Source organism: Pelophylax lessonae, assembly GCF_965119305.1.
Source record: "Pelophylax lessonae genome assembly, chromosome: 10".
Lineage (NCBI taxonomy): Eukaryota > Metazoa > Chordata > Amphibia > Anura > Ranidae > Pelophylax > Pelophylax lessonae.
The window spans coordinates 49,015,513-49,028,005 of record NC_138777.1 but is presented as its reverse complement, the minus strand read 5'-3'; the positions used below and the strand labels follow the sequence as shown (position 1 = coordinate 49,028,005).

The 12,493-nt window shown below is 43.2% G+C and overlaps 1 protein-coding gene across 1 annotated transcript in view; it reads right to left on the bottom strand.

The window, feature by feature from the left end:
* Positions 1-12,493, bottom strand: part of MTCH2 (mitochondrial carrier 2) — a 44,906-nt gene that overhangs the window by 19,969 nt on the left and 12,444 nt on the right. Inside the window, exons 2-3 of the mRNA XM_082269814.1 lie at positions 2,801-2,885; positions 2,517-2,623 (exon numbers count right to left, since the gene is read on the bottom strand). Coding sequence (XP_082125940.1) covers positions 2,517-2,623; positions 2,801-2,885 — 192 coding nt within the window. The remainder of the gene's footprint in view (positions 1-2,516; positions 2,624-2,800; positions 2,886-12,493) is intronic.

Sequence of the window (12,493 nt, the reverse complement as noted above, 5' to 3'; positions counted from 1 at the left end):
AAATAAATCTTTACAAAAGGTGCAATGGCTGCAACAATACCCTGGCAATGGTTTACACATTTTCTATATTATTGAATGTTTCAAAATAAATAACGGATTGCTGGGTTGGGGGAAAAAAAAAAAAAAAAACTAAAATGGCCATTTTACTTACCTAAAGCTGCGATCCTATAATGCTCCAGTCTTGAGCCTTCTCTCTTCCTTTGCTTACAACTGATGAGGGCCTTCATTGAGTGTATGCCACTGCCTGCGTGACGTGGACACTTTCTAATGGCTGTCCAGCAGTGGGATCCTCTCAGGATCCAGAATAGGATGTTGGCAGGAGACATATCTGCAGTGCTGGATTTGCAATCCCTTGCACCCAAAAATGGCGGTGGTGAGTGACCTGGATGGAGGACTTCAGCAGGTAAGGAAAAAAGAACCTCCCATAGAATGGGTTAGAGGCGGTGGGGGTCATATTTTGTCCAGAATGGGTTTATAAGTGTTGGGGGAGATAGGAGGAAAGGGTCATTTTGCCTTGAATGTTGGGGGGAGAGAGGGTTAAGTAGTAAGATGTCTATAAAAGCAACAGCTGAAAGTTTCCTAAATATTCATTTATAATACTCGACTTTAAATGTTCTTCTGGGAGTATCAATATAATGATGTGATGACAATGCAGCACGAAACCTTCTGAAAAATCAATGCCAATACAATTTGTACTTTTCCATTTCCACTACTGAGCAGATATAAAAATGCTGTAAGGTTGGCGAAGAACAATATAAGCTGTTCTTGTGTGATTTTTAAAAAAAAAAAAAAAAAAAAGCAATTCCAGGCATCAAATGAAAGTATTCAGTGAGATACAAATACTATTCTGTACACACAGCAACTTTGTTACAGTTAGGGTCCTTTCACACGGCCGCTCCGTGTGTCCGCAAATCATCCTATTTTTTTGCGGATGATTTACCATCCGCTGACATCCGATTTTCCTCCTTTCAGTTCTGTTCCGTTTTTACGAATGGAACAGAACCCCATTTTTCCATCCGTGTAAAAAACGGAAAGGAAGGAAAATCGGATGTCAGCGGTGTCATCTGCTGACATCCGCAGTGCCATATACTTACATTATGTCCGCATATCGTCCGCAAACGGATGGGATGATATGCGGGCACACGGAGCGGATGACAGAAATGTCATCCGCTCCGTGGAAAAAAAAAAAAAAGTCCCGCAGCGGACTTAAGCAGCGGAGCGGCCGTCTGAAAGGAGCCTTACTCAGCTTTTTATAACGCTCTTTAGAATAAGCACACACAGCTCCATAGATGGTCATTGGGAGTGTACTTCCCTCAGTCTCTTTTCTAGACACTCTACATCTGTCATTCTCTCTGCATCACAAATTATGATCAAACCTCCAAGGCAGATCTGATTCTGATTGGTGGCGGTGGGAACTACTTGGTACAGGTATTTATTTACAAGAGACTTCACAAGGGTGGAAACAAACAGGTCAGATCTTGCCCCCGATTTTTCAGACCTATGTGAATTTATATAGAACAATGGGCAGATGTCCCTCAACCTGCCATTCTGTGGTGGAATCTAATCATCACACATGAGAAAACAGATGGGGTGTGGAAGCAGTGATATAACTGGCTCCTATGGGCACGCCCTTTTACCTTCACCAACAATGTCTTTATCAGAGTTATTTGATTCTGTTAGGCCTCATGTACATGGGAATGTTAGGTTTAGCAGTGTATTCTTGTGGTTGGAATTAGTAATCGACCAATATCGGTTTTTCGTTGCCGATACCGATATTTTGGCCAATGCATATCGGTATCGGCCGATATTTTTGTATATATATATATATATATATATATATATATATATATATATTTTTTTTTTTTTTGACAGGTACTTTTGTGGAGTGATCGGGGGGGGGGGGGGGGTCTAAAAGACCCCAAACCTCTCCTCTGCACTTAAAAGCATTCAAAAAGCCAAGTTTGGCTGTTAGAATGCTGTCATTTTTTTTTAATCTGGCGCCAGACAGTACTCATGACATGCTCATGACATCACTTCCGGGTTTTGCATGGAGACCCGATCAGAGCCGAATGCGGCTTTGATCGGGTCTTCGGCGGCTGTGCAGGCTGGTGGGATGGGAGACCAGGCGAGCCGCGGAAGGGGGGACGTCCCCTCCCGCTCCTTGTAATGACAGACAAGCGGCTTCTCAGTCAACAGTCTGCTATGGACGCCGGTACCGGGGTGATGCCTCTAGCTGCAGGCATCACTCCGGTACAAACACTTTACCGAAATATCGCCAATACCGGTTACCTCCGGGGCCGATTCCGATATATCTGGAAAAGTGCATATCGGCCCTCGATAGATCGGCTTTGCCGATAATCGTCGATCCCTAGTTGGAATCACAGGTGGTTACAGTCATCTGTACCTAGCCCCAGGTAACCGGTCGATGTGTGGATCCATGCAAAGATCAGTAGACAGTTTCGGCAACATTCAGACTTTGTTTTATATTTTGCATGGCACAGTTCAAATACAATTACCTGCATAACTTTACTATGCACTACAGTGCCCATAGCTCCGGCGACCAGACGGGGTGTCAAGCCCTTGAAAAGTCCTTTCTTGCCATCAATACTGATGATGTGTTTTGCTGAGAATACACAAAAGGAACACAAATTACTTAGTGCTTCGAGATACAATCAATAAAAAAAGGGGGGGGGGGTTATGCTTTACTTCATTTTCCTAATGTACTCAATGTTCCATCAATTCCACTAATGAACACCAATAAAAAAAAGGACAAAAGAGGAATAATAAATCGGTTACATACCATAGGCGAAGAGGCCAGGGAGCTGGTACACCTGGCGTCCAAAGAGGTTTCTTCCCAGAGTTGGTGGAAGGGGCTCATGTCCCACCTAAAAATAAAAGCCCAGTAAATATTGATTAAATTGGTATCTGTCGGATAAAATACATGCAGGATAAAAACTGCATGTCTTAGACCTCATTCATATCAGGAGTAGAATACAATTTCCAGCAGGAGACTCAGTAGGGTTTCTGCAAACAGCTGTGGGCGGGGACAGTTTACGCCCAGAGTCGATCATCCACAGGTAATCGCTGTAGGTCTGATTACATGTGAATGGCCACAAATGGCAGTGGGCACTGTCACACTCTCATTGCTTCCCGCCTGCAACTTTTCATAAAACCCCTACAGAGGCCCCCAAATGCACATGTGAATGCCTTTGGCCCTCCATTGGCACTAAATACACAAACAAAAGCTTTTTACAGTCTGAAAACTTGAATGCTGCAGGATCCCTAAACTTTCACCTAGAAGGTCCTTGAGGATTATACAAATTTATATATAATTTAAATATATTTTACAAATTTATAAACAAATGAGAACTTCTCTTTAACCCACTTCTGGACTGGAAGGTTTTACTCCTTTAATGACCAGGCCTTTTTTTTGCGATACAGCACTGCGTTACTTTAACTGACAATTGCGCAGTTGTGCGACGCCGTACCAAAATAAAACTGATGTCCTTTTTTTTTTTCCACAAAAAGCTTTCTTTCGGTGGCATTTGATCACCTCTGCAATTGCAATTTTTAGTGCAAAAAAACAAAAAGCGACATTTCTGAAAAATATATATTATATATATATTATATATATATATATATATATATATATATATATATATATATATATATATATATATATATATATATATATATATATATATATATATATATATATTTTATATATAAAATATAACTTTTTTTACTTTCTGCTAGAAAACATTCCCAATAAAAAAAAAAAAAAATTATAAATCTTATTTTTTTTCTTCATCATTTTAGACCAATATGCATTCTGCTACATATTTTTGTTTAAAAAAATTCCAATAAGTGTATACCGATTGGTTGCACCATGTCTGCATCTCCTGCACCATGCCCGCAGCCCCTGCATCTCCTGCACCATGCCCACAGCCCCTGCATCTCCTGCACCATGCCCGCAGCCCCTGCACCTCCTGCACCATGCCCGCAGCCCCTGCACCTCCTGCACCATGCCCGCAGCCCCTGCACCATGCCCGCAGCCCCTGCACCATGCCCGCAGCCCCTGCACCATGCCCGCAGCCCCTGCACCATGCCCGCAGCCCCTGCATCTCCTGCACCATGCCCGCAGCCCCTGCATCAATTTTATCGTATTTACGATTCATAACAGTAGCAAAATTACAGTTATGAAGTAGCAACGAAAAGGAAGTAGCAACAGGGGCTGAATTGAAAGACACCCCGAAAATCAAAGTAAAAATTATGCAGCAGGCTAGACCAGTTTGATGAAATTTCCTGCAGCAACTCAAAATGGTACTCAGTTTGTATGGCCCCCACGTTCTTGTATGCATGCCTGAAAATGTCGGGGCATGCTCCTTTTGTGACGGATGGTGTCCTGGAGTATTTCCTCCCAGATCTGGACCAGGGTATTACTGAGTTTCTGAACAGACTGAGGTGGAACCTGGTGGCGTCGGATGGACCAAAACATAGCATCCCAGAGGGATTTAGGTTAGGCAAGCTTGGGGGCCATTCAATGGTATCAATTCCTTCATCCTTCAAGAACTGACTGCATAATCTCGCCACATGAGGCTGGGCATTGTCCTGCACCTGGAGGAACCCAGGACCCACTTTAGCGTAGGGTCTGCCAATGATTCCAAAGATGTCATCTCAATAATAGCAGTCAGGATGCCATTGTCTAGCCTGTAGAGGTCTGTGCGTCCCTCCATGGATATGCCTCCCCAGAAAATCACTGACCGACCACCAAACCGGTCATGCTGAACAATGTTACATTACAGGCAGCAATAAGATTCTCCATGGCTTCTCCAGACCCTTTCACGTCTATCACATGTGCTCAGGGTGAACCTGCCCTCATCTGTGAAAAGCCCAGGGTGCCAGTGGCGGGCAAGCCAACTCTGGTGTTCAAGTGAAAGTAAAAGAAAATCCCAAATTTTGGGTTGTTTCCAGAAACATATCAGAGGGGAAATCTTCCAATGGGGGACACTAGTTCTGGTGACCTGGGGGTCTCTCCAAGGGATTCCCTTAATTTTTAGGGATTTCCTCTCACTTCCTGTTTTGGCAATGGGACAGGAAGTGAAGGGAAATATTCCCAATGGGACACAGATGGCAAAAAATAAACTGACAGGTGTTATAACCCTCCCTTACTCTATTCAAAATAAATTTAAAATATTTTGCCTGTAGTTCTACTTTAACCACATGCAAACCAGGCTTTTTCTGGCACTTTGTTTACAAATTTAAATCCGTATTTTTGCTAGAAAATTACTTAGAACCCCAAACATCATACATTTTTTTTTTTTTTTTTTTAGCAGAGACCCAAGGGAATAAAATTTTAGCAGAGACCCAAGGGAATAAAATGGCAATCGTTTCACAATGTATGCACAGTGGTTTTGCAAATGCAACTTTTTTTAGAAAAAAAAAAAAAAATACACAAAAAAAAAAAAAAAACCCCCACACTATTTATATTTACCCTCCTTTTTTTTGTAGCATGTGAAAGGTGATGTTATGCCGAGTAAGAGCCGGTTCACATAGGGGCGACCCGACTTGCCGGGGGCGACCTGTGAAGTCGCGGTGCACAGCTCGCACCGCGACCTCGGAGCGGCCGGCACGGACTTCATATCATTGAAGTCAATGCAGGTCGCTCCGAGGTCGCCCCAAAGCAGTACAGGACCCTTTTTCTAAGTCGGAGCGACTTGTGTCTCTCCTATTAGAACGGGTCCTGTGCTAATCAATGGCAGGCGACCCACCGCGACTTGTCAGGCGACCAGGTCGCCTGACAAGTCGCCCCAGTGTGAACGGGGTCTAAATAGATACACATGTCACTCTTTAAAATTGCGCATGCTCGTGGAATGGCGACAAACTACAGTACTTAAAAATCTCCGTAGGGGACACTTTTAACACCTTTGCAGGTTACCTGTTTCGAGTTAGAGGTCTAGTGCTAGAATGATTACCCTTGCTCCAACGTTTGCGTGATACCTCACATGCCGTGTGAACACCATTTACATATGCTTGCACAACTTATGTACGAGTTGCCTCTGCGTGCGATCACGATTGATGGGGGCACTTTACATTTTTTTCTTCCTTTTTATTTTAAATTTTTTTACACTTTTTTTTTAAAATCACTTTTATTACCATTAAAAAGGAATGCAAACATCCCTTGTAATATAAATAAGGATGACAGGTCCTCTTTATGAAGAGATCTGGGGTCAAAAAGACCCCAAACCGCTTCTTTATCTTTAAAACCAAAAGATAAAGGATTTACTTTTAGCCGGAAGTGAAGTCATGACGTTGCTCCAGTCCTCCAAGGCCATAGAGCTGATCAAAGAATATGTACTCTTTGACCGCCAATGGGAGCAGCCGGCAGGACCGTCACATCGTTTTTAGGGTGAACCAGCAGAAACAGTATGCCCGAGAAACACTAGATGAGAATATCTGTACGAAAATTCTTTGTACATTCAATGATTCATTGAAAAATTTCACATGCTTTTAACATTCAGTTTTAAAACTAATGTAATTATGTAATTTCTGAACGAAAACCACATCCACTGTCTAAAAATGTTTGATTGAGAACAATCTTATGTTCTGCTCCTTCAAATTTTCCCGTCACTGCGGTTAGAAAACCAATGTCGTTTTAAAAAGGAAAAATTTGTTCTTGTATGGTCAGCATAAGTGAGAGCAGGGAGCTTGCATCAAGCACCTTGCCTGTAACAAGGGAGTCGGTCATGTATAATATATTACAGTCCTGTCTAAAAAACTGCAAAAGCAACATTTTAGGTCTATTTATTTATTACAGGTACTATTACAGTAGGGATTGACCAATTAATGGTGGGATCGATTATCGGGGGGCCAATGTTCACTTTCTTTTTGAAGTATTGGTCACAAACTTGCCGATATGACCGATACTGCTTCAAGTGGTTGTACCGGAGCCATGCCTGCAGCTGCAAGCATCACCCCGGTACCATTTTTTAGAGCCGACGGTCGGCTTTCTTCTAATAGCAACTGACACGGCTAATCAGCCAAGCTGACATCACTTCAGGTTACTGGTTCCCCTTAGAAGACACCAAATTTAAAAAAAAGACAGTATTCAAAACAGCCAAACTTGGCTTTTTTAATGCTTTTAAGTACAGAGGAGGGGTTAGGGGTCTTCTAGACCCCAGATCCCTCCATAAAGAGTACCTGTCACTGTCACAAGGGATGTTTGCATTCCTTGTGACAGCAATAAAAGTGTTAAAAAAAAAAAATAAATTTTGAAAGGACAGTGTAAAAATAACAATTTTTTTAAATGTACAGAATATCAGCACCTAATATCAGCTATCGGCCTGAAGGGTGGCTGGAAAATTGGTATAGGGATCGGCCCTGAAAAAAAAAAAAATAAACTAGATCGGTCGATCCCTATTATATAGCACCGTCAAAGGGGGTAAAAATACCCTAGAAGGCAAGTGGTTAAGCACGTCGTTTTTAAGGCCCCTTTCACGCTTATGCGACGCAATTTTACCGCGATTTTGCGGTGCGATTTTGAAAGCAATGGCAAGGCTATATGCCTCAAAACGCATTAAAATCGTGGCAAAGTAGTGCAGGAACTACTTTGAAGTCGGTGCGAACGTCAAAACGCACTGATATGAATGGGGCTCATTGAAAATAATGGAAAACGACTTGTCATGCGATTTTGCGGTCCAAAATCATGGGACAAGTCGCACTAGTGTGAATGGGGCCTTACTGGTTTTCTGTAATCAAAAATACAAAGAAAAACGCTGCAGATGTTCAATCATGCTGGCAAAGCACAATCAGGATGTATATCTGCTCACATGTAAAGATATGGATATCAGCAACGGGTGAATGGCTGCAGGAGAATTCACCTTTGCCTTGATAATCTTATTCTGGACTTTCATATTATTGCTGGAAAGCTGTCCAGAGCTAATGATTAGCTTGTGACAAAACCAAACAATCCTCTGGAATAGACCTGGTATACTGCAGCTCCCAGGAGCATAGTATGTCCCTGATGGGATTCTACCACCAATCTGCTGGCACTCAATTCTATACCCAACCTGCAACAGATCCCAGTGCCCTGATCTGCACTCACCACACCCAGGACTGCGTATTTCATCCTGTGCCACGTACAAATCTGCACACAGACAATGAGGTATTCAGTAACATCTCATACAGCATAAAAAAACCATATCAAAAATTCATTCCAAAAGGTCATCTGGATGTGTTGGATCATCCACATAAACAGCCAGCACCAGGGAACAAGCAAGCCCAATATCCACATATAAAGCCATCTGTGCTGCAATCTCTCACCAGCAATACACAATGAAGCTGAAGTTTAAAGTGATTGTAAACCTCAGACATGAAATGTGAACAAAGCACATCCCTCGACAGCAGGGATCCTCAAAGTACGGCCCTCCAGCTGTTGCGGAACTACACATCCCATGAGGCATTGTAAAACTGACATTTACAGACATGGACTAGGCATGAAGGGAATTGTAGTTCCAGAACAACTGGAGGGCCATAGTGTGAAGACCCTTGCTCTACAGTGTGTACTTGTCTCGAAACTGAAGTAAACCCATCAATTAAGCAGTTTAAAAAAAAAAAAAAAAAAAAAAAAAAAAAAATTACATTCCCTGGATTGCTCACTGTCACGTTCGTTGTGCTCTCAACCAAGCTGTCAAACCAGCCAATGGCTGGTGTCATAACTGATCACATGTACAGCATCACCACAGTTGAAGATCAAACAGAGGCCAAGATGGCAGCTTCCTTGGCTGAAAACGATAGGAGGGTGTCATTTGTCTGCTGCTTCCTTCCTCTGCTATCAGCATGAGTCACTTCTGACAAGTTTTCCAGATACTGAACGTGGCATGACTTGACAAGGCGCAAGGGCAAGAAACATGTTGTCTTAGTGACGGGACCACGATTACAGGCTTGAATTCCAACGAGTCCTCCTTCCCAGTGGCTTCCGCTCTCCCCATCCGGTGCGGCGATTGACGCCATCGCCAGCTGCCACCACATAGATGTGGCTTCTTTCTAGATGATCCACTGCAGTCTCCTTGCGTTATTGTCCCATCCAGTGCTGCGGACAACACTACACTTCTCCAGCCCTCTAGGAAAGCCCAGCTAATTTCCACAATAGCTGGAGGCTATCCCAGACATCTCCATCTGTCGGCACGTAGGCTGGTTCAGCTACTGGTTGCTTATACAATCTATTTGGAACAACTGGTCTGCACAGCCTTTTTAGTTTCTATGTTTTAGAATATTTTTTGGTTATTCTATGCATTCATATGTATAATAAAACACTTCTTTTCGTTAACTCTGTGGAAGTTTGTGAATCACAAGACTGTGGCTCAGATCCAACTGACTATATTTATTCAAGCTTGTTTTTCAGCCTGGTTCTAAGCACTTTTAGAAATCATTGTTATTCCTGGGTCACTTCCTTCCCAGTAGTTTTTTTTTTCCATTAGCAGCTATGGACCTTAGTGCTGTTCATTCCAAGATCTGTCCCTTTTCATTGGCTCCTGATCATCTTGTGGCATTATAACATCTACACAGGAAGACCCTACTACTGCTATGCAATCTACAAAATCAAGCTTAAAGCTGAACTCTAGGAAAAAATAAAATTCTGTGATTAGCTAATGGAGAAGTTTGGATAAAGCTCTTTTGGACATATGTCTCCTATAGATCATAGGAGTGCACTTAGTTTTGTACTCTGTGACCAAGATTCAGCCAACAGCGAGCGCTGCCATCACAGAGCCGGTTCAGGCTGTGTAGGGATCCAGCCTTTTAGGGAGCTGCTGGAAGTCAGCTGTGCCCACACTTTCCACAGCTAAGCGCTCTGAGATGTGGAGGAGCAGAGCAGAGAGCCAGCCACCAGCTCTCTGCTCACTAAATACCAAGAACTAAGTGATCAGCAGTCATGTGATCTAGGGCTGCAAACCGTCGACGTGCGTGAAAGGCTTCGACGCGTCAACACGTGACGTCACGCGCCCCCTGGCCGACTGCAGCGCCGCTTTAAGCATTGCCGGCCGGGTGAAATCCCCCCCCCCTCCCCCGGGCTTCGTCCACACCAATGTCAGAGACAAGAGGACCATTTATACCTGAGGAGCTGTTCAGGGTGAGCACTGACCATCTCCAGCACCCCCATACTCCGCCACAGCTTCTGCCGCAACACCTTCGCCATCCTCCCCGATTACTCAGGTACTCAGAGAGGTCACATGTGCAGCGCTACACCGGATGTGTCCCTTCCGGCCAGAAACTCAAACCCCCACAATTGAGTTCCACATAGCAATGGTTGCTTCCACTTTCTGGTATTCACATTTTCCATTCCCTGCTATAAAATGGTCAGCCTCATTTGTTTTAAAAACCAAGTGAAAAAAAAGTTTACATTTTTTTTCAGGTTTGCTTTTGTTCGTATTAATAAAGTTGTGGTTGAAGTTTGAAACCAAGATGGCAGCTTGTACTGTACTGTGACGGCTTGTAATGGTCTGTACTAGGTGGGAGGGCTTACTGTGGGGTCTGTACTGGGAGGGGGGGCTTACTGAGGGGTCTGTATTATTAATTAGCTAATCAAAAAAACACTCAGTTAAGCAAAAAAAAAAAAAAATAATCGAAAGATTAGTCGACAGACAAATTAATCGTTAGTTGCAGCCCTAATGTGATCTGTCAGTCGGTTCTCAGCTTTAGAGGGGGCGAGGGACAGCTGCAGCCATCTAGGCGAGTGTGTATATTTTTTTTATTCTCATACTTCTCTTTTAATACATCATTAAAAAGGGAAGCAATGCAAGTACCCGCATTTGATATATCAGCCCAGATGAGAATAAAAGCGGTCAGACTTTCAGGAGCATTTATAAACAACCAGTCACAATTAGGTTTATGGATGAACCTGACCATTCAGTCTAAATGCTAAAACTACAGGAAAAAGGGATAAAATGCCCTTTAAGCCAGCCATAGATGGTTCGAATCTCTGCTGATTCAGCAGAGACCAGCAAAGATTCGAAATACATATGGGCAGGCTGATTGTACCCAAGTCGATCCATGGATTGAATCGGTACAACCGGCATGTCAGGTTTTTAATTTGGATTATTGCCAGTGGTTACAGCTGCTAGCAATAGTCACTGTGTTCTCCTGGCAGGGACAGCTCACCAAGACCCCCCCCACAAGGAATAACACAATAACTCCACGGGAGGGATTCCCACATCCAAGACCAACCCCCCCCCCCCCCCACAGGGATAACACAATAACTCCACGGGAGGGATTCCCCCATAGACACTGACTGTGTTAATGGGGGAATAAAGCGATTTCTATCCTGCGACCCATGATTGCAGGAAAGAAAACCACAATCTATGGCCTGCTTTAGTCTCGGGGGAGAATAAAAAGCAACTATACATACCCTATTCCTTAATATAAGGGAAGCACACAATTTTTTGAACCACTTCCACTCAGCGCTCATAAACACAGAAAGGATAATATATCATAAAATTAAATAAAACAAAGAAGAGCAGCCACTATAATGAAGATCCAATAGTAAAAATTATGCTAGATAACCCAAAAGAGAAATCAGCATTAGCAGCGCTAGTAGGTGACCATAAATATAATAGTCCATATCCCGAGATGACACCAGATAAGAATCACAGCGATGGTGAAAACACAGAAGCAGAACACGGAGGTAGGATGTTAAGCCGTCACCACACCTTGTGGAATCCTCTCACCAAAAAAGCAGATTCATAAGGCCATAAAGCTTATAATCACAGATGACTGGCACAGATCTGATGGAAACCCCCTCCAAACGAATGGCTAATACGGATACTATTCCTCACAGATCAATCACAGATAGCCAAACCTTGAGTCCTCTCTGGATAGGTTGTATCAGCAGAGACCACATTCATGCAAAAAAGGGGGAAGGATCGCTCATAGTGTAAGATGTAAAAAACTTTTATTGATCCATTATCAACCCCCCTTAATTCTATGCACTTACATAATACATACAAAGAATCGGACTAAAAACATCTGTTACAATGTCAGCGGGACTTTTTGAATCACCCGCGTCTCTCACCGGATCACCATGCCGCAGTGTTTCCTCGATGTAGAGGCAGTGATGGGCAGTCCAACGTTGGTATCGTGAGCCGTGTGGTCATGCCCTTACGCGTATCGTCATAGGACTTCGTCAGAGGCCTCTACATTGGGGAAACACTGCGGGATGTTGATCTGGTGATTCAAAAAGTCCCACTGACATTGTAACAGATGTTTTTAGTCCGATTCTTTGTATGTATTATGCAAGTGCATAGAATTAAGGGGGGTTGATAATGGATCAATAAAAGTTTTTTACATCTTACACTATGAGCGATCCTTCCCCCTTTTTTGCATGAATGTGGTCTCTGCTGATACAACCTATCCGGAGAGGACTTTAGGTTTGGCTATCTGCGATAGAAGATCTGTGAGGAATAGTATCCCTATTAGCCATTCGTTTGGAGGGGGGTTT